Source organism: Macrotis lagotis, chromosome 7 (assembly GCF_037893015.1).
Source record: "Macrotis lagotis isolate mMagLag1 chromosome 7, bilby.v1.9.chrom.fasta, whole genome shotgun sequence".
Lineage (NCBI taxonomy): Eukaryota > Metazoa > Chordata > Mammalia > Peramelemorphia > Peramelidae > Macrotis > Macrotis lagotis.
Genome location: NC_133664.1, coordinates 154,004,386 through 154,029,486, shown reverse-complemented (window position 1 = coordinate 154,029,486; position 25,101 = coordinate 154,004,386). Strand labels below are relative to the sequence as shown.

General features: G+C 38.6%; 2 protein-coding genes across 4 annotated transcripts in view; one reads left to right on the top strand and one right to left on the bottom strand.

Annotated features, from left to right (window-relative positions):
- Positions 1-11,934, bottom strand: part of PUS7 (pseudouridine synthase 7) — a 34,628-nt gene extending 22,694 nt beyond the window's left edge. The window contains exons 1-5 of one of the 3 annotated variants that reach the window (XM_074193961.1): positions 11,854-11,934; positions 9,596-10,007; positions 7,659-7,743; positions 7,412-7,513; positions 5,560-5,704 (exon numbers count right to left, since the gene is read on the bottom strand). In XM_074193961.1, the coding sequence (XP_074050062.1) occupies positions 5,560-5,704; positions 7,412-7,513; positions 7,659-7,743; positions 9,596-9,975 (712 nt within the window). In that variant the 5' untranslated portion in view covers positions 9,976-10,007; positions 11,854-11,934. Of the gene's footprint in view, positions 1-5,559; positions 5,705-7,411; positions 7,514-7,658; positions 7,744-9,595; positions 10,008-11,477; positions 11,558-11,844 lie in introns of those variants that run through there. The other 2 variants (XM_074193962.1, XM_074193960.1) reach the window with 2 other exon arrangements.
- A 4,337-nt stretch (positions 11,935-16,271) lies between these two features.
- RINT1 (RAD50 interactor 1) overlaps positions 16,272-25,101 on the top strand; it is a 33,683-nt gene continuing 24,853 nt past the window's right edge. Inside the window, 4 exon segments of the mRNA XM_074193957.1 lie at positions 16,272-16,549; positions 20,305-20,341; positions 20,443-20,627; positions 22,054-22,295. Of these exon segments, the coding sequence (XP_074050058.1) occupies positions 16,451-16,549; positions 20,305-20,341; positions 20,443-20,627; positions 22,054-22,295 (563 nt within the window). The 5' untranslated portion in view covers positions 16,272-16,450.

Genomic DNA, 25,101 nt, shown 5'->3' with positions numbered 1-25,101 from the left:
TGAATTTTCAATAGTACAGAAGTGGTATATTGCAGGCTAGAAAAATCTATCAACACAAAAATCTATCAATGAATAGGCTACACCTATATATACCAAATTTTGTGTAATATATATATTGGCCTTATATAATATTTAATTATATGTTACCTAAACAAATTTCTTACATAATTATTAGAAATCAGGAAAAATGTAAAAGGATACAAAATAAACAATCTCTTGAGGTACTTGTATTTAAAAATATTTCAATCGTGTTTTTTCACAATATAGAATCTGTGTTTTTTCAAAAGTCAGATGGCTTCTGTTTGCTAAAGTTACAGCTAAAACTTGTCATACAAAAGAAACAAATGTTATTCTTACAGACTTATGGTTTCAGTTTAAGAATAAGGAACAAAGAAATTATAAAATTAAAAAAAACTGTCTTAGCAGCTGAGGGAACGGATTATCTAAAAACAACTGCATAAGTACAGTAATACCAGCATGAAATGCTGCCTTATTGCAAAGTACAGATGAATGTTTTCCTACAAGTCTTCTATTCTTTAGTTTTAGTTCTTTGCCTGGGTTTTCCCCAATGCTTCCCCTTCTCAATATTACCATATTGTATCCCCCAAATTTTCTGAAAATCTGAGATAAAAATACTGTCTTGGCTTTTCCTTCTAACTTTATATTACTGAACAGAAATTTCTAGGATTTTTTTTTATTAGATTTCTAGCCAGCAAATTTGTTTATGACTGGCATTTCATTTTTCTCTACATGGAATGCCAACAGCTCTTACCTGTGGCAGTTCTGACCTCTGTCCAAATGCACAGCAAAAAGAGCATAAGAGAGCAATATTTAATTTTTATTTATTAAAATCCTTTAGAGGTGAACATGCAAAAGTTATGACTATATGTAGATTTCTATGGCACTAAGCGGTGGTGGTGATAGCTATTCAGACAAGTATGCAATGGAACAATGCAGCAGAGGCAACAGTAAATACATGGGGAAGGGGAGGGTGAAATGAGTTACAGGCACAACAAAACTCCTGAAGACAAAATAAATTGGGCCTCAGTAGCTTTCTGACACTCAAACCCTTCAAAAAAAGCTGTGAATACAAGAGTGTGCGTGTGTTCCTGCCTTCAAAAAACAAAGACCCCTTCTGAAGTTACTGCAAGACTCCAAAAAAAGAGTTTTCAGTCAAAAATTTAAGATCTGTAATAAAATACCACTCTATCCATAGTTCTGCTTTCTTGTATTATAATTATCAATTTTTAAAGTGGTCAATAATGAAAATTCCTAAAATTTAATTGTACAGTCTCCTAGAAATTCTATATTCTCAATTAGCTCTAAGGAATGACTACAGGCACAATGGAAAACTAGTAAAAAGTATTATATGTGAAAAGAAAACAAACTATTGGGATTTAAGCTTTTATTTATACACATGCACAATCTAGTAAGTGCATAAAAAAAGCAAAGAGTTACTTCTTTCTCACATAAACAGACATGAATATATACAGGTATCATGGTCTAAGTAAATACTATATACAGAATTTAAACTTTATAGAAGTAGGTAGGTAACGAATCTAATAACTTCCAAGGTATTTAGAGTTAAGACAGAATTAATATGCATTTTGCCTTCATGACATTCCAATCCCTCCTTCTAAATGTGATATGGAGTTTCTAAATACAATAATAGTATTTGCTTAGTTATTTTATATTAGTAACTAATAATAGCTAAAAGTTAAATAGCATACACTTACTATGCTAAACCCTTATAAATATTGTTTCATTTCCTCCTCACACAACAACCCTGGGAGGTGGGTGCTATTATTTTGCCTATTTTACAGATGAGGAAACTGGGGCAAACAGAGATTATGTAACTTGCTCTATATCACAATGCTGGTATCAGAGGCTGATATTGAATTCAAGTTCTTTGAATTCCAGTCTCTGTACTTGGGCCCCTCTCTCTGCTTCTGTTTTCAGTTCAAGCAAGAAGGATGGGATTGGGACTAGACCTGTGATTTCATTGCCAATTTGGGGACTTCACCCCCTCATCAACTTATAGTCTTACAGAACTGCCTTGAACACTGGGAAGTTAAATGCAATCAGTTAAATACAATATCAGGTGGAACTTGAACCCAGTTCTCCCTGATATCAAGATCAAAGATCAATCAAATTAAAATAAATTTTCCCCAGGGTTTTGAGGAAAATGTTGTTAATACCTCTTTTTTTTCCCCAAGGCAAACAGGGTTAAGTGGCTTGCCCAAGGCCACACAGCTAGGTAATTATTAAGTGTCTGAGACCGGATTTGAACCCAGGTACTCCTGATTCCAGGGCCGGTGTTTATCCACTATGCCACCTAGCTGCCCCCTGTAATACCTCTTTTAAATGAAAAAAAATATTGGAAAATTTAGAGTTCAGAATTATCCTTTTTAAACTCAAAGGAATTTATCTGACTGCACTCTGAAGAACAGTATTTCTCCTGGTAGATGTGTTTTATATAGTACCCATGCTCTCAAAGCTATGGTTCTTGTATAGAACTAAGTAAAAAGCAAAGTTCTGAGTTCTGGGAGATGCATGTGTGGAATGTGGTGACTATTAAGAATGGGAAGAATGTTTATGGTTCAAGGAAAAAGAAGGATAGTCTAGGTAGGAAGCCTTGTGCCAGAACAATACTACCTAATAAGTAAAATGTAGGGTCCTATAATTCCCTATAAGCTAACATTCCTATTGTACTAAAATGCTAAGCATGACACAGGCTGTTGAGTCATTATTATTAATACCAGGAATAATACCAATATTTTTATTGTTAAGACTTGCAAAACCCTCTACAAATATTATCTCATTTTATTCTCACAGTAAGAGAGGGAGGCGGGTGCTATTAATATTACCATTCAACAGATAAAGAAAATGAGGTAGAAAGAAGCTAAGTGATTGACTCACAATTTTTTGGTTTTTTTTTTTAGTTTTTGCAAGGCAATGGGGTAAAGTGGCTAGCCCAAGGCCACACAGCTAGGTAATTAGTAAATGTCTGAGGCCGAATTTGAACTCAGGTACTCCTAGCTCCAGAGCCGGTGCTCTATACGCTGTGCCACCTAGTCGCCCTCATAGAATTATTAAATGTCTGGGGTCAAATTTAAACTCAGGTATTCCTAAATCCTGCTCTAGCACTTTTATCTAAAATACCATCTAGTTACCTATTTTACTGACTCAATAAAGGTTTCAAAATTATATTCTAAGGGAGAAAAAATTTCAATAGACATCTTCAATTTTATTATTAAAATCAATTAAAAATTTAAATGCCTCACAGAAATCCCTTTAAAGTCAACATTGAAGATATATGTTAAGTCACTTAATCTGTCTAAATTACAGTTTCCTCATGTGTAAAATAGGGATGATCCTTGTACTCATGTTATCAGAGTGGTATGAGCATCATACTTAACAAAAAATACTACTTATTATCAATTGAAGTCTGCACAATTCTTGTTCAGCATTCAGTAGGTCTATTAAAATAGATATATGTACTACATATATACTAAGTAATGCTTTTATACGGACAAAGACAAAGCTTTAATCCTCTTTAATCTTTTGGCATTTATCTTTAATCTTTTGGAGTTTAGAAATAAGTGTAATTCTGGAATACAGTAAGAGCTTAGCTTTGTAAAAAAAAAAAGAGGAAGGAGGAAAGCATTAACTAGTGCTTATTAAGTGATTAGCACAATTTCAAAGACCAATTCATTAAACGTCACTGAAAATATAGGTTCCCCCCCACCCCGGCCCCACCTTGGGGTTATGAAGGTGCTGCTATTGGTAAATGAGTACAGTCACAAGTCTACTATTAACCAGCTTTTACTAGCCCCCTATTTCTGCTTCTATTACTGATATGGTTTCTAGTCTTCTGTTACTAGTTTCTACTATGTTCCAATAGCACAACTTTTCTGTTCTAAAAGAATATAAGACAGAACATTCTGAATAAAGGAAAATTAGAACCCGTACCCAGGCAGTGGTACTGAGATTAGAGAAGAGAAGCTGCTGGGGAATAACTGTCAGGAATTGCTAAATTATACTCTGTACACTAATCAGGTATATAAAAAAAAGCTGGTCATTTGTAGGCAGTATTGATTAGACAACTATGGAAGTCACTTCCAACTATAAAAGAATTCTGTGATTCTCAGGGAAACAAAAGAGTTAGATTTGGTGTTAGAAGACTGTGATTCTAGGTGGTGCAGTGGATAGAGCACTGACCCTGGAGGCAGGAGAACTTGAGTTCAAATCCAGCCTCAGACACTTAATAATTACCTAGTTGTGTGACCTTGGGCAAGTCACTTAACCCCATTGCCTTGCCAAAAAAAAAAAAGAAAGAAAAGTACAAGAAGATTGTGGTTCAGATCTACCCACTGATACTAATTAACTATATCCATGGACAAGCCACTTAAACTTCTTAGCCTTCAATTTCCCCATCTATAAAATGAGGGGTCTGAATCAGATTACCCTTGAGGGTCTACCAGTTCTAGATTAAAAAATACTATGGAATGAAACAAAGAAAGATGGGTTGTATGAGAATTTCTGGAATTGCATGAAAGGCAGAAGAAACAGAATGAAGAAGACATACATATTAGATTACTTACATACTTAGTATGGAAAAGGAAATAACAGGAAATTTCATTTCACTTAAGTAAAGAAAATGAGTAAAAAAAAGTACCGTGACAATACCCACAAAAATAAAATTCACAATTTCAATCACTTTTAGTTTGTAGTACCAAGACTAGATACACTTCCCTAAGAAAATGGTCATTTCCAAGAAACAACCATAAAAATATCAAGGGTTTGATTGTTGTTTTTTCTTGGTACTTTATCAATTAGACTAAGATACCCTTTTATTGACACCTTTTTCTAATCATATTACTGGAGAAGGTACATAAGTTTTAGATTTAACTCAACAAAAACATCTAAAATATCTCATGTTTTCATCAAGAAATTTCTCAAAATACCATTTAAACAATTTACTTATGGACAGGAGAAAACTCAACATTTGCTTTTTCTTTTTTTTGACCAGATACGTATTTCATTTTCTCAGCACATTATTTCATTATCTCCTTTTAACAGTCATTACTTTGAGATTAAGATATAATTCATCACTCTCACATGAATTCCCCCTTAATATGGAGAAACAACCTTCTCTCTTTCCCACTAGATTTGTACCAGCCCTTGTTAGTTTATATTTATTAAAAATTATTCTAGGAAACCACAAGAATTTGATAAATTCTTTGTCCTTAATGAAAGGGATCTTGGCAAAGCAGATCATTTAGTTCTAGCTTTGTGGCTTGGACCACCAACCCATTAAATACTCTGGCTTTCTAAAGGACAATATTCACCTTCTCTGAAGGTTTGACATTATGAATATCATTCAATGAACAAAAAGGAAACAGTCTTAAAGATGAATTAAAAAATAGAAAAGTTATCAATCCTCCCTTTCCCTGAAAAACTTAGCTGTCAAAGTTACACACACACACACACACACACACACACACACACTCTCTCTCTCTCTCTCTCTCTCTCTCTCTCTCTCTCTCTCTCACTTACTTGCCAAAGCCTTTTTTCCAGCTGCATGGTAAGCCACAATATATCTTTTCCCATCTCTTTCCTCTGTTTTTGTCTCTAATCCAGGAAACAAAGATTTCACTGCTTGATGGATAATAGTTCTTTTTTCTTTGGTGTCTTCAACAACCTACAACAAAAAGAGTCATCTACAAGAATTTCTTAAACACCTACTAGTTGTGCCAGGCATTAACAAAACAATAATTATTACTATGCTTATAGCATGGTACATGTTGCACAAATGCAATTTATTACATTCATCATATCACATTTTAATAAATCCAAATTGGAAGTGTTTAAAATAATAATATAACAAAATATTTCAATAAAACTATAATAATTAAATAATAATAGCTAACATTTAGCTAATATTATTCCATTACAACCTTGAGAGAAAGGTGATATTATTAAGCCCATTTTCCACAAGACGAAACTAAGTAGACAGGTTAAGTGACTTGCCCATAATCATGTAGTTAAGGAAATGTGAAACCAGATTTAATTCCAGTACTAGAGATACAAAGACAAAAAAGGAAGAATATATGCAAGGAAATATAATTATGGGAGGGGAGACAAAGTCCCTAAGAGCTTCTGGGGAAAGTTTCCTTTAGGAATTGGCCTGGAAGCTTAGGTTTGAAAGAAGAGAAGGATTTTAGGAGGCAGGGCTGAGGAGAAAATACATTCCAGGCAAGAGGGAGGAAGAAGAGAGACAGCTTGGCTGATGGTCAAATGAAGAGGAATAATGTAGCTTTGGCCTGGAAAGGGAGACAAAAGCTAATCCAGCACCAAGTCTCAGTTCCTGGTCTGGGCCAGCAATGCTCCAAGGACTGGGGCAAGGGATCTGGAATGACAAGCAGAAAAATTGATATTTTTGCTAGTGGTGGTATTGTAAATAGGGAAGGAGCCTAATAAGGCGGTGTTTTATGAATGTCATTTTGGCAGCTGCTGGCAGTGGGTCAGCCACTGAGGAGGTTATCAATATAGTTCAAGGAAGGGCTTATGAAATGTCTTTGTTATATATTTTTTTTTCCTTGTGTGAACAGTAAGACAAATCTCTTTCAATCAACTAAGGATTTTATTGAAAAGGGCTTGCTGTATTCTAGATCTGATCTAAACTATAATACTGGCTGAAAATAAATAAGATTTAATGAGGTTGATAGCTAACTATAGCATGTACTATGTATCAGGTACTGTATTAAATACTTTAAAAAAAATCATCTCATTTCTGCCCCACGATAACCCTAAAAGTTAGGTGCTATCATTATGCCCATTTTACAGGGGAAGAAACCGAGACAAACAGGGATTAAGTGACTTGCCCAAGGTCATAAACTGATAAGTTTTTGAAGCTGGACTTAAACTCGGGTCTTCCTCACTCTTGGACTATGTTCTATCCCCTGGGCCATGCGGTTGCCTCTAGATAATAATGACTCTTAAAATGCTTGAAGGTCTGCCAAAGGCTCTGACTTGATGTTAAAGGCAAAAAGTTTCAGTTAAATGGACTTTTAAAAGTCATTGCAGGAATTTAAAAAGTAACAGAACAGTTAGTTAGGTTTTTTTTTTTTGGCAAGGCAATGGGTTAAGTGATTTGCCCAAGCTAGGTAATTATTAAATATCTGAGGCTGGATTTGAACTCAAGTCCTCCTGACTACAGGGCAGTCTTTTTGAAGTCTTCCAAGTCATCCTTTTGGTTAAATTGCCAAGCATGAGTTCTTCCCAAAGGAGAGGAAGAGGACTATAGAACTTCAGGAAGCAAAACCATCTCTTCCAATATTTGATATTCTACTCGAAAAAGATAATGAAAAATACTGGTAAAAATTTTCATTTGTTTTCTGTTATTTACCTTAATAGCAACACTAGTTTCTTTATTTTTAAAAAGTTGAAGTTCTTCCAAACGCTGCTTATCTTCTTCAGTCAAAACAGTAAATATATCTTCAGAAGGATCCTTTAAAATAGCCAAAAAATAAAAAAAAAGGAAACATGAAAATTAAAAAAGCATACCCACGGTCACTCACAAACAGAATTCCAAGCATGAACATAACATGATCTTATTTAAAATTAGTAACTTTATTAAAGAATTCTAAAGCTACCTCATCATCCACAGGCACAGATAAGTTATCCAAGTAGCTTATACGGCCATCTTTTCCTATTTCATGAACAATGAAGTCAGAGTATCTAATAAAAAGAAAAGAGGTAAATTTTTTTAATTTCATTAAAATTCAAGATCACACTTGCAAACAGTTAAGGATGTTGATACAATACAATAAAAGCTAAAACTTCATTTTTTTCCAAACATTCACTATTAAGCTAAACAAATCATTATTGTGATGGTGTTTTTATTTTTTTAACTGAATGCTGACTTGTATACTATCTGACCCTGGCAATATACTTAATAGAGAGGTTTTATGGGCTTTTAAAGAAATCCCGAAAAGAAGCACCAACACAACAGTTTAATGATCTTTTTTTCCTGGCCTAACCAAGTAAGAATTAACATTAAATAAAAAGTAAAATAGAACGATAATAAAAAAAAGGTGAAATAGAGATTTTAAAAAATTCCAATAATTTCAATAAGAAGAAATGTAATAGCTGGAGGGCCAGTCTTGGAGATAGGAAGACCTGAGCTCATTCATGTCTTCTTGTCTCTGACATCCACTCACCCTGGGGAGTTCACACCTTCTCTATGTTATAGGCAACATTTTAAAAACTATAAGATCACATATTCGCTACTGAGCTGAATTTGTGGAGGGAATTTTCACTCCAAGAATTCTCTAGAGCATGAAAAAAAGATCCCAATCAGAAAACAAAAAAAAAAAATTCCAAGAGGCTAATATTCTCTGTGAAAACATGGGATCAGAGGAGCTAAAGAAATCAAGTTATAAAATTCCAGAAGAAAACTTCCACCTATTTAGTAAAATAAATTGTTTTGGAAATTATCAGCAACATTGTTTGCATATAAATTACAAATTAGGTAGTTAGGAACAGGACTTGAGCCACCTGCAATCAATCACTATTTGCCAAGAATGATACCAAGAGATGGGCATCCAGAGAGGGAACACGAGGAGCTCACATAGTATGAATATAATGGCATACACACAGACAAGAACTGAGGGCACAAGCAGTCAGGCACACAGAGGGAACTTGGAAGAACTCCCATGGTATCATACATATATTCGCACATACCACAGAAATAAGAACATCTAGGAAATGAGGGCACAAGCAGTTAGGGTTAGAGTGGGGATGAGGGATGGTAGTACTTGAGCCAAGTCTTGAAGGGATCAGGGTGTCTAAGATGCAGAAGTCCAGTTACTTGTTCCAGGCCTGGGGGACAACCAAGATGAAGGCCTGGAGATGGCTTACAATTGGAAAGAGTAAGAAATTCAGTTTAATTGGATGACAGGACACAGGATTGGAATAATATGGTAAGATTTAATCCAAGCAGGAAAAAAGGACCAATGGAATTTCCTGAGGAAGGAGACTCCACATCACTGGTTACAGGGGGAAAGAGTTGGAGGCAGGTGAGGCAGAGATGTCAAGATTTGGCTGAGGGTAGATATGGTTAAGGGAAAAGGAAGGACCAAGGATGTCACTGAGGCTGCAAGGGTAATAGTGCTCTGCAAAGTTAGAAAGATGGGGTGGATTTGTGGAAAAGAAAATGAGTTTTGTTTTGGACATTTTGAGTTTGAAATGCCTGAAGGGTATCCAGTTCAAAACGTCCAACAGACAATAAACTGTTGGTGTTATGGGACTGAACTCAGGAGAGAAACTGGGGCTGCATATAGAGAAATAGGTGATATTTGTATAGAGATTCTAATTAAGTCCAAATAACAAAATACCATTTCCCTAAGTAGTATTCTGCATTACGGGCTGGTTTTCTTCTCTTCCCTCCTCTTAAATAAGGGAATCTTATGACAAACATGTTAAATGGAAATGAAGTGCTTGAATTTATTGGCCATGCTTCTGGAACCTTAGAAATGAATTTCAGTTCCACACAAAGCCTTATGAAACCAAGTATATAAAGTGAAGATACCTCTCCTTTAAGATTCCTGAGAAGCCTTGATGAGAACTCACAAACTTAGTGATACCAACATCAACTTCAGTGAGTCCATGCTTCATCATGTCAGCAAAGCTCTCTCCCTCTCCATCCTCATCCTCCTCTTCCTCCTCCAATAGTCCATCTTCTTCCTCCTCCTCTTCTTCTTCAATCTGAGCCCCAACATCGTTTCTGCCTTCTGTGGCAGTTATAGTCACAGCCTCACTGCTCACAACACAGTCATTGTCTTGATCTTTGGTTAAACAGCATTCTGAGACCTTTTGTCTTTTAGCTTCATCAGCTTGGGCCAGATCATTATGTTCATCAATGGAAAGAGAACGTTTCATAGATACTCCAGTCACTTCCACTGGCTCCATTTTTAAAGTCTCAAGACAGCATCTAAGATAACCTTGAGAGAAAGGGAAAAAAGTAAAGAACATAAACATTTTAAGAAGTATGCTTCAAGATTAGACATGCATAACCTATATTGAATTACTTTCTGTAGGGAGGGAAGGGAGAGAGGAAGAAAGAAAAATGTAAAACTCTAAACCTTGCAGTAAAATGACTGTTGGGAAAAATAAATAAAATATAAAATAAAATATAAAAATAAATTTAAAAAAATTTTTAATTAATTAATAATATGCTTCAATTCCATTTATCAAGGACATCTTAAAGCACCTACCATCACATGATAGGTAATTCAGGTACAGTAACAAGAAAACGTCTTCAAGAAAAATGAGGGAAAATGAACATAGAAAATTAAGTAAAAAATTTAGAGAAAGGTAGAACTTGGGTTCAGTTATGAATAAAGTGAGATTATTCTCTCACATGAGAAATAAGGCAGGGGTGGCTAGGTGGTGCAGCGGATAGCACTGGCCTTGGAGTCAGGAGTACCTGAGTTCAAATCCCACCTCAGACACTTATTAATCACCTAGCTGTGTGGCCTTGGGCAAGCCACTTAACCCCATTTGCCTTGCAAAAACCTAAAAAAAAAAACATTTCCTAAAAAGATCACCACAAAGAAAACTGTAGCTCATCTGCTGCTGAGAAAGTACTCAATGAGATCTAAATTAAATCAACTTTGATCAATTTGGTGCAAAGGTGGGCACGGTAGGGGGAAAAATTTGCTGAAAGCGAAGTTCAGCAGTAAGAAACAAAGTAAGAGGCCGAAGACCTCTTGGCAACACAAAAACTTCACGTCAGAAAGAGAGTTTGGGGAAAGAGATTTAAATCTGACAGATACATGGCATGATAAGCAATAACAACTCTCAAAGACTTGAGATGAAAAACGCTTTCCACACTGACAAAAAAACTATAGCATCTGAATGCAGATCAAAGCACACTATTTTCACTTTTTTTTTTAAATTGCTTTTTGATTTGTTTTTCTTGTGTATTTTTCCCTTTTCTCCTGAGTCTTCCTTCACAACCTAACTCACATGGGATTCTGTTCAGCATGACTGAGCAGGTTTGCCCGGTCAGATTATTTGCTGTCGGGGAAGGAGAAAGGGAGGAAAATGTGGAAATCAAGATCTTACAGAAATGATTAATGAACTTTTTTTTTAACCATTACGTGTGGTTGTAAAAAATAAAAGTTCCCCTGCCGCACCCTCCCCGCCACTCCGGGGCGCCGCCTGTCCTCCCTGGCCCGCAGGAGGGCTGACAGGAGGCCCGGCCTCGTCTCTCCTCCGCAGCCGGGCCCAGGGCCGGGGGAGCCGGGCCCGGCCTCAGCCCCGCGGGGCCGCGCCGTCCTCCCCGCCCCGGGACAGGCCCGGGGCCGGGCCGGGAGGGGCGTGGAGGAGGCCGGGGCCGCGGCGCCCAGGGCCCGCGGGCGGAAGAGCCGCCGGAGGCCAGCGGGGCCGGGGCCGGGGCTGCTACTCACCAGCGGGCGCGGGGCCGGGGCCCGGGGCGGGGTCCGCGTGGAGGGCGCCGTAGGGCCCGGGCGCGGCGCGGGAGGCTGCGCGGGGGCCGCCCGTGCCCTTCCCGGCCGCCGCCGAGCTCTCGGCACACGTGCGGCGCCGCCGTGGACGCGCCGGGGCCGGCCCCGCCACCCCCTGCGCCGCATTCCCCCCAGCTCCCGGCAGGGGGCGGACGACCGCAGCCGCAGCCGCCTTCGCCCCCCCCCCCCCCCCGCGCCGCGCCCGGAGCGTTCCGGCGCGGCCCCGAACTCCCACAGCCCTGCGGGCCCGAGACTTGAACTTGTGCCGGGGGTCGGGGTGCCCCTCCCCCACCCGGCCGCACCAACCGACCCGCCGCACCGGTCAACCGCTTCCGAGCCGCGCGTGCGCGCCGGCCGCTCTCCCCCTCCGTTCATCGCTCTCCTCCTTACCGGGGCCCCCGCTGACGTCACTCCCACCACGCGGGAGGGTCCTCCCACTCACTAGACAGTGCCCCCTGGTGGAGGCGCGGGGCGGGAGCCGCCGCGAGTCTTCCCGAGCCCACGCGGGCGTCCTGGCGGCGGCCCCGGCCGGGCCCCCAGCGGCTCCGCCGCCTTCCCCGGCCCCTCGGGGTGTGGGGGCAGCGGGTCCCCGAAGACCCGCCGGCCTATTCAATAACAAACAAAAACAATTAGTGTAATTTGTTTTCCTTCCTAAAATGGGGGAGGACGTGTGAATCTGGAAATAAAAATCAGTTTTAAAAAATGAAAAACGTTACTCCTGCATTATTTAGAGGGAAGACGCAATTCCTTCATAAATTGCAAAGACCTCGTCATCCTTCTAAAAGGAGAAAATAGTCCCTTCTAGATAGAAGCACATTTGTGACAAGTCTAGACTTCCCTCAAAATCCCATGTTTTTCAAGAAACGTATTTTTTAATGGAAAATACAGAATTTTAAATTTATTTTTTAAAGCCCAAATTATCGAATATTTCCAACAAATAGAAATGTGTGGGAAAAGCCAAAATGGAAAATATAACATTTGTGACCACTAACAAATACTTAGAACTTCAAGTTCTAAAGTAGAATCCTAAAGTCTGGAGATGGTTATTTATGAAGCAACAGGAAATTGAGAGGAAGATTTCTTTTAAAGTGAAATGATATAATTTTTGGTGAACATATAGACATCAGGGTCAATTCAAAATGACTGAAATTATTTGCTTCTTTTCAAGAAACACATTTTCTCAAAACCACTGATAATCAGATCTTAAACTCAGTTCAGCAAACTTTCTGACTGAAAATCTCTGCATGGTACTGTTAGACCCAAGACTAATATTCTATTCATTTCAAAACCAAATTTGGATTTATTCATTTAACTTTCTGGTTTGAAACATCACTTGAAAGGGCTTCTTCAATTGATTAACATCTAATTTACTCACACTTGAAAAAGAATAGGGAAACAAATTAAAATTAAAAGTAGTTTTTGTTTATAATACCACACTGGGAAGAGAATGTCAGATCTAATTTTCCTTAGATTACAATGTATGGGAATCATCACTCTTTTCTTAGGACTATGTTTAATTCATAGTTAATGTCACAGTGAGATAGACTATATCATGTTTGAAATCACAAGGACCTGAATTTAAGTTCTGGTTACTTACACTGTGTGATCTCAGGCAAATAGTTGTTTAATCTTCCTAGTGCTCGTTTTCTCAGCTAAAATGAGGGTGCCAGAGTATATGATCTCTCAGATCCTTTAAATCTCTAAATCTATGAAAACTGGGGAAACAGAGAAAAGTAACTGCAAAATATAGTCAGGTAGGAGTTCATGGTAACTCCAAATTCCAACAGTAATTTGATCTGAGAAGCACATCTTTCCCTAGCAGAACAAAAAATAGACCAACTATTTGTTTTAAGAAAGGTTTATGTATATTTCTCCCCAATGGTTGACTATGAATAGAGAAACATCAGGCCAGTGCAAGAGTGAAGCATTGGAGGAGCAGGTAAGGGTAGAGAGAGACTAGAAGATATAATTCTATTCTGGAAAAGTGAGGAGGGGAAGGGAAGGAGAGGAAGAAAACATAGATTCAAACATGATCATAAGGGGGAAGGGAGGGAGACTATGAATCATAGAACAATTAGTTGAGTGATCTGCCCAGGACAAAGCCACCAATGCAGAACCAGTCCCAGATAACCCTTACTGTTCCTTCATTCTCATTATCTTCAAACATTTTCATGAACCTTCTGACAACCTCCTCTTTGTTCTTTATTCTTCCTCTTTTAAATGTACCCATTCTGTTAATTCACAAGAACTATTAATGTGTTAATTCACTTTTACTGAGCTGTAATTCAAGGGAAGATTGGATAACTATCAAAAGAGAATTATGATTTTCATATTGATGTGTTATATGTGTAATGAATTTAATAAAATTTAGTTTGTAGAAATCCTTTTCACAGGCAGTCTTTGGCCTGGGAATCAGTAAGAACAAAGTAAGCAGAGGAATTCATTAAATCCTGACAAGTCTTTGTTCTTTCCCAGACCTGTACTGGCCTGTGTTAAGTGAAGTGAATCAGTACTAACCTGTTCTGTACTCAAGAATAATAACGGACAAGACTATACAATCAACTTAACCATTTCCAATAGGACTCAACAACACCTACATGGTTTTGCATTGGTGGCTTTGTCCTGGGTAGATCACTCAACTAATTGTTCTATGATTCATAGTCTCCCTCCCTTCCCCCTTATGATCATGTATATAATATCTGGTTCCACTACAGCAAAGTAGAACTCCAATCTGGGGAGTAATCCTGAGATTTGTAAATCCTTGAAATGAAAGTAATTAATTAAACTGTTCCTTGATCACTGGTACTTTATCTCTGGCTTTCTCTTACACCCAGATTAGAGACTTTATCAGTAAAAATTCTGTTAACATAACCTAATTTCTAAACTACTCCTAGTTGCTGGAAATTTCACACAAGCCAAAGGAAGAATGAGGAATGCAGCTAGGCAGGCAACTTTTTACAAAAGCAATATATTGTTTACATTTTTACTGTTGGACAGCAAATGGTAGCAAAAGGATAATAAACCCAGAGAAAAAGTCATCTAGTTTAACCTCTTAATTTTATACAGCAGGAAACTGAGGCCCAGAAAGATTGTCCAAGTTTATACAAATAGTAATTATAAGAGGTGAGCTTTATATTTTCCTCTATTACTTCTGGAGACTTAAATAAATCATTTGGCATAATTTTGAGGTCCTAAAACTGTCACAAGACACATTGATGGCATATTTGTTTACCTAATATTTTATTTTTTTCCAATTACATTAGTTTTCAAAATTCATTTTTGGAAGATTTTGGTTTCCAAATATTTCTCCCTCCATGTTTTCCCTCCTCTCTCCAAGATAGCAAGTAATCCGATATAGGGTACATGTACAATCATGTTAAATATATTTCTATATTAGTCATATTGTGATAAAAGAATTAAAGCAAAAGGGAAAAACAATGAGAAAGTAAAAACATCAAATTTTTAAAAGTTAAAATAATATATTTTAATCTGCATAGTTCTTTCTCTGGAAATGGATGGCTTTTTTTTCATTACAAGTCTTGGAATTATCTTTGATCACTGTTTTGCTGAGAAGGGTGAAATCCATCATAGTTGATCATCAATCACATAAAGTTGCTATTTATGTGTATAATGCTCTCTTGGTTCTCATTTCATTCAGCTTCATGAAAGTCTTTCCAAGTTTTTCTGAAATCCAGATGGCATATTTTCTTGTATCATCTCATTGATTTAAAAATATGTGAAAAGTTCATTCATATTAAAGCAATAGAATAATTAGTTTGATTTAAAGTCTGGAGTGAATGGCGTAAAACAATTATGTATTATGACCTACAAGAACCAGGAATCCAATTTTCATTCATGTTTTAAATTTCCCTGGATTTTATTAAAATGCATTCTTCAAGACTCTGACTTCATCCCCCTAGGTGGACTCCTACCACCTAAGAATATTTCAACATCCTATAGACCTTAGTAACTGTTTCATAAGTCTGAAGTCAACCTTCCCCTGGTGATTCTATATTTGACAGAAAAGTCCTCTCATGCAATAGACTCAGTCCATCACTTAAGCCCATTTATTAACATACAAATAATTTACAGTTACCAGTTTACATCCCTAAATGGGAGAAAAGAGCATATTTTCCTACCTTTTCATATTACCTTTTTAAAATATTGTGCTATCAAAAGTATGGCTGTTGTTAGGTGTCAGTGATTGAGATCTGAATAAATGACAGATGAAGAAGATTGGGGGAAGGAGAGAATGAAGTGAAGATTTTAAATGCCCATTTTAGGAAAACAAATAAATCTGAATAAACCCCTGCTCATTCATCCCCTACTTTGTGTCCATTTCTGCCCGCCCTTTCAAGTTCCTGCAGGCCCCCCTGCAGCCTGCTGCTACTACTCGCAGGACTCCCGCCTTTGCCCGGCTCCCCCGGGACTTTAGAGCATCCACACCAGGAGCAGTTACAGATGAGGGACAAGAGCTGCGGCGCGGCCTCCGGTCGGCAGATGGCGCTAGAGGCTCAGGGAGAGCGAGCCCCGACGGGAAGAGGTCAGCGAGCCGGACCGGAAGTGACGTGCAGCCAACTCGGCCTCCTTCGGAGTGAGACGTCCGACCCCGCCGCCTCCAGTCCGGCCATGGAGCGGCTCCTCCGGTGGCTTGCACCCGTGGGCAGCCGCTCATGGGGCCGGGAAGACAGGGAGCAGCGGGCGGCCGGGGCTGAGGTCAGCGGAGGCCTCCTGCGGGCCGGGCCCGGGGCGGGGGGGGAGCGGGAGGGCTCGGGCCCGGCCTCGTCCGCGCGCTCCCCCGGGTGCAGCGGGATCCCCGGGGAGGACCCAGGACTTGTGTGAAGCCCCCGCCCCAGTGGCGTCTCAACAGCTCCCCACGCTGGTGCCGGCGCCGTGGGGAGGGTCCCGCGGGTGGGATGGCGCAGGCGGCTGACGGGCATCGGTGCCCTCCGGCCCAGACCCTGCGGAAGAGGAGGCGCAAAAGAGACCAGCAAGCCTGTTCTCGGTCAGATGGGGTGAGGGAACGTGCGAGAAACTGTGCGATTTAAAGCTTCTTTAATTATAAAAACAAATGCGACCTGATAAATTGAAGATAAATCAGCAGATCAGTCAATTCCTAATTAGAAAGACACTAAAATGAAGGAGAATCGGGAAAGGCTCCTTGCAGCAAGTGGCACTTGAGAGTTGAAGGAAGCCAGGAGAAGGTCCATGCTTGGGCAAGAGCCAGGGAAAAGGCCGGGAGCTCAGAGGTGGGGTGTTGGCTGTGAGCACGGTGCCACAGTAGAGCTTAGGTGGAAGGGTAGCAGGGAGCCAAGTTTAACCGATGAGTTTATAGTTAGGCCTGATGTCCTAGTGAGCCACTGGAGGTAATCTGAAGGAAGATCAGTTTGACAGGTCATTGCAGGATGGACTGGAGTGGAGAGAAACTTTTAGGCAAGAGACCAATCAGAAGACTAGTATAATAGTTAAGGCTAGAGATTTACAAAAGGTAAAGAGTATCTCCTTTTTCCATATGGTCATTTGGGTATGATAAATCTTTCTTATCTTCCTATAATTTAGTAGCTAAATCTTAGGGGAGTTTACTTGGAGCACATAGAAGTAAGGGACTTAGAACTCAGTCTGAACAGAATGTCAGAGGTGAGATGTGAACTTGGGTCACTGGGACGTCCAAGTTCACTACTTCCCAAGGCAGAACTGTCTCTTCTTTTTTTGTATACTAGTTTTAAAAGACCCACTTAGATAAGTATCCTTAATGCAGTTATATATGCTTTGCAAAATGTTGTCATGATGATTTTTTTTTTTTAGATTTTTTCAAGGCAATGAGGTTAAGTGGCTTGCCCAAGGCCACATGGCTAGGTAATTATTAAGTGTCTGAGGTCAAATTTGAACCCAGATACTCCTGACTCCAAGGCCGGTGCTCTATCCATTGTGCCACCTAGCCGCCCCCATGATGATTTTTTAAAATATGTATTTGCAGTGTTTTAGGGAGGAAGCAGAGACACAACATAGTGTCTTAGACACTTAAAAGGGAGAGATTTCTTGGTCAAAAAGGCTAGGTGCATCTGTATCCAGATAAAGAGCCGCAGAGTTTGAACAAAGTTCAAGGACTATTCCCTTTAATTTAGAAAAAAATAACCTATCTTATTGTCTGATCTTGTTATCTTAAACTTTTTGTTTCTTCCTTGGGGATGTGATTTCTCTCTCAACACACTCAATTTGGATCAATGTACAACATGGAGACAGGGTAAAGACTGACAGATTGCTTTCCAATGGGGGGGGAGGGAAGTAGGATTGGGGTGAAAAATTGTAAAACTCAAATAAAAGCTTTAATAAAAAAAAGGGCCAGGTGCCCCATATCTGTGGTTCCTTTCCTAACTAAGGTTTTTTGATTTGGCAATCTGTTTCTCATAATAGAGGTTTCCTTGAAATAGCAAATCATTTAGGTTTGAAGTTTGATCAGAAGGTGACTGGAGGGGCCGCTAGGTGGCGCAGTGACTAAAGCACCGGCCTTGGAGTCAGGAGTACCTGGGTTCAAATGCGACCTCAGACACTTAATAATTACCTAGCCGTTTGGCCTTGGGCAAGCCACTTAACCCTATTGCCTTGAAAAAAGGAAGGTGGCTGGAACAAGGTATAGATTTGGATAAGGTGAATAATCTTACAAGTTTTGATGGATATTAGTTGGAGAGAAATAAGAAACGGTGAAGGAAAATGTTGCTTTCTTCTCTGCTTTCCCCCATCCACTTGCAGTTTACTTTTCAAAATTAGCAAGAAAGGTTTGTTCTACAAATAGCACAGCTGGAAGCACCATATTTTGGTTCTTTTTCTGTAGTACTTGTTCTAAAACCTCTTCTCTCCTCAACCTGCCATACTAACCCATCATTACTCTCTCAGCAAAGGACCCTTAGCTCATACTATACAGAGAAAAGAGAGTTACTGTTATCTTCCATTGTCTTCTCCTTCATTCTGGTCTGCAGTGAAGAGAAGGGAATGGAAGAACCATTTATATAGTGCCTACCATGTATCAGGTTTGTGCTAAGTGCTTTTAAAAGCAAGTACCAAACAACTCATTTGATCCTTCAAGGTTATCCCCATTTTACAATTGAGGAACTGAATCAAGCAGAATTTATGAGATTTGCCCAGGTAGGGAATTGCTGAAGTCAGCCCAGAGCTCTGTCCACTGTGCTTTCTCTAGTTGCCTCATGATGAAGTAATCCTTTCTCTCACCAAGGCCAACCCCTCCATTGGTAGCCTTGATTCTATCCTTTTCTCTCTCTTCTAGTAGATTGCTTCTACATTCCAATCACCTCCGATTCTTAGTTTCAAATTTTCCTTACCTACTGCCTTTTTCCATTTTACCTAAAACAAACTAAATCATATTTTAAAAAAACCTTCACTTAGGGGTGGCTAGGTGGCACAGTGGATAAAGCACCAGCCCTGAAGTCAGGAGTACCTGGGTTCAAATCCGGTCTCAAACACTTAATAATTACCTAGTTGTATGGCCTTGGGCAAGCCACTTAACCCCATTTGCCTTGCAAAAACATAAAAAAATAAAAAACCTTCACTTGACCCTCCCATTCCCTCAAGATATTTTCTTGTATCTTTTTCCTGGGCCTTCTTCTCTTCTTTCTTTACATCCTTTTGATGAACTACATTGATGTCTACCTGTTGGACTTTTTTGTTGCATGCCCTCAAGGTATCCCAAACTCAACAACATGTCCAAAACAGAACTTGACTGACACAGATTCCTCACTCTCCAGCCTGATGCCAAACTTGCTTATTTTGATATTTCTACCAAGGACTTTCCATACTTCTAGGCAGTCAGGTTTATATCTTCAAACTCCTCACTTTGCATATCCAGTCATTTGCCAAGAATCATTGCTTCTTACTTCAAAACAGCTCTCATATTTGTACAATTCTTTCTACTCATGTGGTTTCCTCTCTCTACTTTGAGCACTAATTACTTCCTTCTTGAACTCTTGCCATAGTTTCCTAATTGGTCTCCCAGTCTCTGCTCTTTCCTCTGCATTCTATCTTCCAAAGATCTTGCCAAAATGATATATTCCCTAAAGCATGAGTTTGACCACAGACCTCCATTATTCAAGATTCTCTCATTTCTGCCTTATTGCCTATAGTATAAAACACAAACTGCTCTATTTTGCATTAGAAGCTCCTTATAATCCTAACTCTTCTCTTCTCCATAGCTTGTACCACAATCCTCCCCTTTTGTACAAGGCCTTCCAGTCAAACAGGCCTACTCCTAATTCTGCATGGGCTTCCAGTGGTCTTTGTGCCTTTGCATACTATGCCTGATGCCTGTGTCAGTCCCTTATTAGCAATTATCAGATCATAGATTTAGAGCCTGCGAGATCCTTAGGGATCAAAACTAATCCCTTCATATTCCAGGTGAGGAAACTGAGGCACAAAAGAAATTGATTGACCTGCCTAGGGTCAAACAGCTAGTAAGTATCAGAGCCAGAATTTGAGTTCTGGCATTCCTGACTAGAGATGTTGTTCTGTCTCTTCTACATTCTTACTTGTGCCCTTGCTTCTTGTCAAAGCTCAACTGAAGTGAAGCCTTTTCTAATCTAGCTGCTGGTGCTACAAGCTCAAAATTACTTCATACACACGTATACACACATATACAAATAGACATGTGTTTGTGTCATGTCTGTTTATAAAATTTACTTATCTTTGTAAATGGTGATTTCCTCTTAGTTATAGGCAAATTCTTTAAGGGTAAAGTTGGTTTTCTCCTTTGTATCCTTAGATCCAGGCCCAGAATAGCAGCTTAATGTCTGTAGAGTGTGAGTATCCCCAGTATGCCTGTTTGTGCCTGTTCTATAGCATACCGTTGTCATTGAGTGAATATTGTAACTTTTTGCTTTACAATTAACAAAAAATTTAGGTGACCTAAGAATGGCAGCTCTTATCAGAAAAGAACCAACCAACCAAGATGTAAATACCTGTGACATCCCTTCCTACGTGTCTGAGTTTGTAGAAAAGGAAGTTGGAAATGATTTGAAATCTTTACAGAAACTTGGAAAACTCATAGAACAGCTGACAGAAAATAAAGCACAATTAGAAGAACAGGTAAGTATTAAATATGTTTTAGTTGAAGTACAGATTTGATGAGTCCATGACAAGTTTGTATAGAATGAGTAACTAGATAAAGATAGGAAAAAACATGGTATAAAAGGAAATTTATGACTTTTTTTAATTGATCAATACATGTATAATGAATTTACTAATAATTTAGCAATCTATTCTGCACTGCCCTAGAACAGGGAAGCCAATTATCATCACTTACTTGGTTCTTCTACTTCTAACTATATGACCTTGGGAAAGTTACTAAGCCCCATTTCTCATCGGTGACATGTGATGTTAGACTAAAGTATTGATAAGATTCTTACCAGCTATAAATCCATAATTCTAAAAACTTGTTTTCTCATGTAGGGAAAAAACTGGGTGTGGGGGGGTGGATAAGGTGGGAGGTTTTACAGTTTACAGATTGGGGTGACAATGTCAGTATAGGACCTTTTCCCATTTCTTTCTTGTTAGAATGGGTAGGAAGGGGATTGGGGGTGGTAAAATTTGAAGAACTATACAGCAGTACCTTTTTAAAAAAATTTTTAGGAACAGCTAGGTGGCGAGTGGATAGAGCACTAGCCTTGGAGTCAGGAGTATCTGAGTTCAAATTTGACCTCAGACACTTAATAATTACCTAGTTGTTAGGTGTTGGATAAACCACTTAACCCCATTGCCTTGCAAAAAAAAAGTCCCCCAAAATTAGGCAATGGAGTTAAATGACTTGCCCAAGGTCATACAGTTAGGCAATTGTTAAGTGCCTGAGGATAGATTTGAACTCAGGTCCTCCTTATTCCAGGGCTGGTGCTCTATCTACCTAACTGCCTTCCAGCAATACCTTTTTTACTGATTTCCCTCTAGTCCTCTTTTATTTTCACATTTTACATATAAACAGGCTATAGTCACTTAGAGAATTTAGTTGAGCTTTACAATCCCCAGTTGTTTAATTGTTCAGGGGGCTTTCTTTTTGATTCTTAAGTCCTTGTCCTTATTCTGTTTTTGGCAATGGCAGTTAAAGTGAACTGTTCTTAAGTTATTTTTATAGGTTATTGAGAGTTAAAACATTTACATAGTAATGCTTTTAGATGTGATAATATTAAGTAAAAATTTGAAGTTTTATACCCATTTTTTTCTGTTTTTAGTTTAGTATCATGTTATGATAATATGAAATTGTATTTTTCTACAAGTAATAAATAACTTAAAATATTATAAAAAGTAATATTACAGGGCAACTAGGTAACACAGTACATAGAGCACCAGAGTGAAGAGGACCTGAGTTCAAATCTGGCCTCAGACACTTATTAATTACCTATCTGTGTGACCTTGGGCAAGTCATTTAACTCCATTGCCTTGCAAAAACTAAAAAAAATGTAATATTGCACATATTTTGGCATTAATATCCCTTTTTTGTAAATTTCTTTGTTGTATTCAGGTACTTACAATTTCATCAGAGGTCCCTAAAAGAATTCAAAATGCCTTAAAAAATGCTGAAGATTCAAAGAAATTTCTTAGTCAACTTCTAGAAAAAGAAACTCTTCTCTTTAGTTCAATCAACAGTCATTTGTTGACAGCACAGCCATGGATGGATGATCTTGGAGTGTCAATTAGTCAAATAGAAGAGATTGAGCGGCACCTTGCCTATCTAAAATGGATTTCACAAATAGAAGAATTAAGGTAAAAAATTATTTATTGTATCCTTAATTATCATGTCCTTGGAGGATTCTACCTTTAACAGAACATGTCAACATTAAACTTAATTCTCTGTCATAAAATAGTATATTGGTAATTTTTTTATGCATTGTGAATGAAAATAAAATTTTTAGGGAGCTTTAATTCCATTTGGATAGTTTTATATATTTAGAAATGATGTAGTATAGACAATTTTCCTTCAATGGACATTTTTAAGGGCCTCCTAAAGAATGTACTAAGAACTAGTAATTCAAAAGCAAAAAGAAAATTGTCCCCCCCCAGAACCCTGATAGTGAAAACACTTGTCTAGATAGGTATAAAACTCATTCCAAGCAAATACAAGGTACCCAGGTGGATTATGGGAGGTAAGACACTAGCATATGGTGCTTGAGACAGAAGAAAGAACGGAGTTCATTCAAAGCAAGAAGGATAGCCAGGGTGGTGGCTAGGTGGCGCAGTGGAGAGAGCACCGGCCTTGGAGTCAGGAGTACCTGGGTTCAAATCCAGTCTCAGACACTTAATAATTACCTAGCTGTGTGGCCTTGAGCAAGCCACTTAGCCCCATTGCCTTGAAAAATCTAAAAAAAAAAATGATAGCCAGTATGAAGGCATGAAGATGAAGGAAGGGCCAGTAGACCAATGTGCTAGGTGACTATGGAGTTGTGGAGAGGAGTAATATCTAAGAACTCTAGAAAGGTTTTCAGGAAGGTCCAAGTTGTGAAGACTTTTTAATACCAAATACAGGAATACTGAGGTTACAGGGAGCTTTGTTGTTATTTGTTTCAGTTGTGTCTGACTCTTTGTGACCCCATTTAGAATCTTCTTGTCAAAGATTTTCAAGTGGTTTTCCATTTCCATTTTCAGCTAATTTTACAGATGAAGAAACTGAGAGAACAGGGTTAAGTGACTTGTCCAGGGTCACTAGACTGTATCTGAGACTTCAACTCAGGTTCTCCCAACTCAGATGAAATATCTAATCACCTCACTTCCTAGTTGTCATATAAAGGAGCTACCAGAGAAGCTTTAGAAAAATCACTTTGGAAACTATATGGAGGGTGGATTTTTTTTTTAATTTTAGAAAGGTTTTATTTATTTTAAGTTTTAAAATTTTCCCCCCAATCTCACTTCCCTCCCCCCCAAAAAAGGTAATTTACTAGTCTTTATATCATTCCCATAGTATGGATTGATCTAAGTTGAATGTGATGAGAGAGAAATCATATCCTTAAGGAAGAAACATATAGTATGAGATATAGCAGAATTACATAATAAAGCAACATTTTTTTTTAAATTAAAAAATAATAGTCCTTGGTCTTTGTTCAAACTCCATAATTCTTTCTCAGGATACAGATGGCATTCTGTGTCACAGACACCCCCAAATTGTGCCTGCTTGCTTCCCTGTTGGTATGAGCAAGTCCATTAAGGTTGATCATCACAATTTAGGGCTGTCTGCAATGAAGAATACCATCTGTATCCAGAGAAACAACTGTGGAGTTTGAACAAAGACCAAGGACTATTACTTTAAATTTAGTAAAAAACAAAACAAAAACAAAACCCTTATATCTTATTGTCTGATCTGCTTTCTCTTATACTTTATGTTTCTTCCTTAAGGATATGATTTCTCTCTCATCACACTCAATTTGGATTAATATATACCATGGAAACAATGTAAAGACTGACAAATTGCCTTCTCTGGGGGGTGGGGGAGGGAAGTAAGATTAGGGGAAAGATTGTAAAACTCAAAATAAATAAAATTTTTAAAAATAGTTTTAAAAAAGGTTGATCATCCCTTCCTTGTTGCTGTTAGGGTGTATAATGTTCTTCTGGTTCTGCTCATCTCGCTCAACATCAGTTCATGCAAATCCTTCCAGGCTTCCCTAAATTCCTAGAGAATGAATTTTTAAAAGAAGGAGAAACCAATTAGGAAGCTAAGGAAAGAGATAATAAATGCTGTGAAAGTAACAGTAACAAGATGTGGTAGTTAATTAGCCTTGTGAAGTGAGAACATGGAGTCACGTATTACATTAAGATTGTAAATCTGGAAAGGTAGTGATGTCCTCATCAGAAACAGGTTTAGAAGAAAGGTGAATTTCAGGGTTAAATGAGTTCTGTTTTGGACATATTGTGTTTGAAATGTCTAAGTGGTAATAGATATTTGGGTAAGGTGGACTAGAGTTTGGTAGAAAGATAAGGACTGGATATATAGCTGTGGGAAACATTTACAGAGAGCTGATAAACCCAAAGGAACTGATGAACCTTGGGCAGACCTGCGGTTAGGTGGTATGATACAGAATAAGAGCATACTTAGGAAGGAGCAGTCAGGAAGGAGAACATTTGAGAGAGAGCCATGTTAGGAAAAGCCAGGGAGAAAAGACTATCCAGAAGGAAAACAGATAGTTATTACTTTCAAATATTTAATCAAGAAGGATTAAGAAAAGCTATGGAATTATAGATAGATAGATAGATAGATAGATAGATAGATAGATAGATGATCCTTGGTAACCTTGAAAAGAGCTGTTTTGATTGATTGAGATTAGAAACCAGACTGCAAAAGATTTAGAATAGGAAGATGACATGATTATACATAATACTTTAGAAAAGTCTCTTTAAGGGTGGCTAGGTGGTGCAGTGGAGGGCAGCTAGGTGGCGCAGCGGATAAAGCACTGGCCCTGGAGTCAGGAGTACCTGGGTTCAAATCCTGTCTCAGACACTTAATAATTAACCTAGCCGTGTGGCCTTGGGCAAGCCACTTAACCCCATTTGCCTTGCAAAAACCTAAAAAAAAAAGTCTCTT